The sequence below is a fragment of the Magallana gigas genome, chromosome 4, assembly GCF_963853765.1.
Source record: "Magallana gigas chromosome 4, xbMagGiga1.1, whole genome shotgun sequence".
NCBI lineage: Eukaryota > Metazoa > Mollusca > Bivalvia > Ostreida > Ostreidae > Magallana > Magallana gigas.
The window spans coordinates 13,852,088-13,855,436 of record NC_088856.1 but is presented as its reverse complement, the minus strand read 5'-3'; the positions used below and the strand labels follow the sequence as shown (position 1 = coordinate 13,855,436).

The following is a 3,349-nucleotide window of genomic DNA, read 5'->3' as shown; positions in this document are numbered from 1 at the left end:
TTTTTTTCATTTACATATTGCCTTTCATTGATAAAATCTTTTGAAGAATTCTCAACATGTGAATAAACTTAACATTTTCTAAATCAGCCGAAATCAAAAAGAACTTTGTCTTTTTTACAATTTTGAATACCTTTAAATAAAAACTACTTTATTAATAAACCTTCAATGGTTTTTACGGATATTCCGGTACGATAAAACAAAAACTACGTCGAGTTTGCTCAGGAAACTAAACTACGAATGTTAATCTCATTCAAGCTGTTAAGTGATAATATTTCAAAAGGAGTTTCATTAATACAATTTAATCGTAAAAATATTGCAAAAGCAATCAATAATGCAAAAAAAATAAATAAAAACACAGTATAGAATTCAAAAAAGTAATAAATATAAAGAAAAAAATAAAATTCTAAATGAGTCCATTCATCAATCTTTGTGTTTCATCTCCATACAGACATTATGTACCGGGTGAAATATGGTCGGTTTGTCGTTAGATAGGGCTGGGCATTGACCTTGGAACACCACACGTCCGCTCTGACACACGGCGAAGTAAGGTGACCACTCTCGCCCGCCCCACGGAACCAGTCCGTCGGTGGACCCTCTACAGCTCGGGAATCTCACGTGACACGGGACACAGTGGGCTGACCGACACTGGTTCACTTCATATTCACCTGAAACGTAAAAATACTTAACATAATATTGATTTGTTATTTTTGCTTGTTATGATAGGTTCGATACCATTAGATATACACATATATACATGTAGAATTCTATATCCTTTACAAGTATCAAATTCAAAAATATTAATCCAATTTTCGGTAGTATTATCGATGAACGGTAATTTTATACCTTTTACATAGTCTCTTTTAAATTAATTCGTTCTGTTTAGTAACGTCAACATACATTTATACACCATATACAAGTATTTCATCTTGAAACAGTCTGATGTCTTATGATAATTACTTACATGCATCTTTTGGTTCGAATCGGGTTCCGCATTGTACCACACTGAAATGTTCGCACTTCTGAGATTTCTTGTCAAACAGAAAAGGAAAATGACATTCCTTGACTTTTGGTTCTCCTGTTGTAGAAGAAGAAGGATCTTCACACTCATAGTACTTCGCACAGTTGTCAGGAAATTCTACAAATCCTGACGTTTTCGTACAAATTGTTTTTGCAGGCTGTACTATATATCCACCTAAAATAAGATAAAGATATGCACATTTATATTTTGTGGAAATTAGACACTCGCACACTTATTATAATTAATTACTATTAAAACGCTACTTTATGATATAGAAAGCACTATAAGAGATCAAACTGAAAAAAATAAAAGTCACAGAAACTTACATGTATCTTTAGATGATCCCTTGGGAACACATGCCCGTGTAACTGTGTTCACCACGAAGTCATCAGGACATTTGAACACAACCTCCTCCCCATTTCTAAAAATATGAAACTTTGAACAATCTTCAGGATCGACTCGGAAATCGGAGTCTAGATGTACGAAAGATGCTGTTTTAACATGTACAGCATAGCTTATAACGAAACAAAATACATATGCTAGAGTAAACTCCATGGTTCTCAACTTAACGGCTGACGAGTGAAAATAATTGAAGTCAAGTCAAGTTTATTCAAATTCTGTTCTGTCCACCACAGAACCCTAAACTCTTTTTATAAGACAGATCATCCCACAAGTAATTGGAAGGCGTGTGGTTAGCAAACATTAGAAACCATTCTTAATCTATGAGTAGGTTGTTAGAATACTATTTAGAACATGACATAATGCTTGAGTAACTTTTGAAATTTCATTCATTATTTCGTGTGAACTTTTGGATCGTCATCACTATTTCTGGTTGCCCACTGCTTAACAACTGAAGCATCTAAGGCGTTGGGCTATTATCATCATTGTTTTTTGCGACCGTTAATTAAAGATTTTCTCTATACTTTTATGGCATTCACACTTGTTACTAGTTATTGCATATAACATCAAAACAGGTGTTTTAATGTACTTTATTCACAGTCATATTCATATTAAACAAAGAAAAAGAATTATTATGCTTTCGAAAGTTTTCATTGTTTAAAATAATTATTGAAAATATCGATATCGTTATTTCTTTTGTTGGTTTTTTTTGGTTGTATTTGAAATAACTACAAAATTTGTAGATTATTTTCAACTTACGCCATGTCTTTATTACATGTACATGAGTTGAGTTTAACTCGGACAAATGTGATAATTGTTGTACATAAACGTTCTTACATTTCTTATTGGGGTAGATAAGGCAAGATGAATTACATGTACTGACGTATAATTGAAAAATTTAAAACAAAATGGAAACTTGACGTTAACTATATTTTCTAATGCATTAAAAGAAAAACATGCTAATTTAATTATCATTTTGAATATAATGATGTAATAGATGAATTCCGAATGAATTTTTTTTTATCAATATGTGGTTTCCAGCCACCTGAATGTGAATAGACTTCCAGAAATATAATAGTTTATTTAAAAAGATTTGTACCTAAGCTCGAAATGACATCTCAATCAGATAATTAAAGAATAATGAACAGTAAGTATTTAGTTTGTGAAAAAGTCATGGGTAAATGATCAAATGAAATTTTAGACGATGCTTTATCAGTCAAGTTTTGCTCTTATAATGCACAAAGTTCATAAAATATTAATAGTAGAGATTTCGAAATTCACGCATCCGACAATTCTTCAAATACTAATCAAAATGGATTTATTTATCTTATGTTTTGCTCTAATAATAGTAAAAAGATTTGTACCTAAGCACGTAATAACATCTCAATCAGATAATTAAAGAATATTGAACAGTAAGTTTAAGTATTTAGTTTGTGAAAAAGTCATGGGTAAATGATCAAATGAAATTTTAGACGATGCTTTATCAGTCAAGTTTTGCTCTTATAATGCACAAAGTTCATAAAATTTCGAAAATCACGCATCCGACAATTCTTCAAATACTAATCAAAATGGATTTATTTATCTTATGTTTTGCTCTAATGATAAAAAAAATAGTAATAAAAGCAAGGATTAATAATTTAGCTTCTGTGAAAAACAAAATATCTGCTCATACAGTCTTTGATCAAAATGTTTTGAATGGCGACACTTTGATGTAATTTTGTTTTCTGTTTTGCCTTTTGTCTTTTTACTAATGCAGAACAGCAACTCGGGGTGTCGGCCTTACATTTTTCACTTTTGTGTTTACCGTGCTCTGCGCAAAATCAAAATTGTTATTTCTCATATGTTAAAAGAGAAAAGAAAAGAAAAATACTTTTTATATTTCAGTGTTAAAGTTTTTTTAAAGACTTTCCCAGGATTTTATAATCATTGCTG

The 3,349-nt window shown here is 31.0% G+C and overlaps 1 protein-coding gene across 1 annotated transcript; it reads right to left on the bottom strand.

The window, feature by feature from the left end:
- Positions 1-359: 359 nt before the first annotated feature.
- Positions 360-1,681, bottom strand: LOC105336950 (uncharacterized). The gene is made up of 3 exons (XM_011441462.4): positions 1,345-1,681; positions 962-1,192; positions 360-665 (listed from the first exon to the last, which is right to left on the bottom strand). The coding sequence occupies exons 1-3, from the start codon at positions 1,571-1,573 to the stop codon at positions 421-423; spliced, it is 705 nt and encodes a 234-aa protein (XP_011439764.2). The 5' UTR covers positions 1,574-1,681; the 3' UTR covers positions 360-420.
- Between the last annotated feature and the right edge of the window lie 1,668 nt (positions 1,682-3,349).

Bases quoted from the DNA above. Each gene is read 5' to 3' on its own strand.
- LOC105336950 (XM_011441462.4), bottom strand. From the start codon at position 1,573: ATGGAGTTTACTCTAGCATATGTATTTTGTTTCGTTATAAGCTATGCT. The intron at 1,193-1,344 runs GTAAGTTTCTGT...ATCTTATTTTAG, and splicing joins GGGATCATCTAAAGATACAT to GTGGATATATAGTACAGCCT. The intron at 666-961 runs GTAAGTAATTAT...TTTACGTTTCAG, and splicing joins ATTCGAACCAAAAGATGCAT to GTGAATATGAAGTGAACCAG.